The 598-nt window shown below is 65.7% G+C and overlaps 1 protein-coding gene across 1 annotated transcript in view; it reads right to left on the reverse strand.

Moving 5' to 3' along the window:
* Positions 1-81: 81 nt before the first annotated feature.
* The window catches only part of COL5A3 (collagen, type V, alpha 3), a gene marked incomplete at its 3' end in the record, with an annotated part of 22,567 nt that continues 22,050 nt past the window's right edge, over positions 82-598 (reverse strand). The window contains exons 63-64 of the mRNA XM_009885369.1: positions 449-517; positions 82-318 (exon numbers count right to left, since the gene is read on the reverse strand). Coding sequence (XP_009883671.1) covers positions 82-318; positions 449-517 — 306 coding nt within the window. The remainder of the gene's footprint in view (positions 319-448; positions 518-598) is intronic.

Below are 598 nucleotides of genomic sequence, written 5' to 3' on the forward strand. Positions count from 1 at the left end.
GAAAGGCGGCAAATGTGGCGTTACGGAGTGCGGGATGAGCGATGGGGACAGAAACAGTGTCCTCACGGTTCGGGGACTCACCTGACAGCCGTCGTGGAGGGCCCGGATGGGGGCGGACGGGTGGTTGTGCCCCAGTTCCTCCTCGTTAGCGCCACGGAAGCGCAGGGCACGGGCAAAAGTGGCGGCGCGGGCGTCGTACCAGGCGGCAGCGTGCTGGCAGTTGAGCGTGAAGTTCTGGCGGGCGCTGGCGCTCAGGAGACGCAGGAAGGTGAGTTGGGTGACGGGCACGGCGTTGCCGTCTGCATCCACGTAGGAGAACTGGGGAGAGGAGGGGAAAAAAACAGGGGCTGAGACACAGACACCCCCCTGCCCCGGGACTGGGGTGATGCCACGCAGAGGGTCCATCTCCCCCCGAACTCCCCAACGCCAGAGCATGAGGAGTTCCCACCTTCTTGCCCCTTTTGAAGGTGCTGTACCACGTCCCCGGCTTCTCCCTGTTCCAGGCGGCCAGTCGGACCTGGGGGGTGACAAGAGACGGCGGCGGGGGGGGCACCTCTCCAACCCTCAGCCCCACAGAGCACGGGGCAAAATGAGCCTC

This window comes from Charadrius vociferus, unplaced genomic scaffold, assembly GCF_000708025.1.
Source record: "Charadrius vociferus isolate BGI_N301 unplaced genomic scaffold, ASM70802v2 scaffold2125, whole genome shotgun sequence".
In the NCBI taxonomy this organism is placed as follows: Eukaryota; Metazoa; Chordata; class Aves; order Charadriiformes; family Charadriidae; genus Charadrius; species Charadrius vociferus.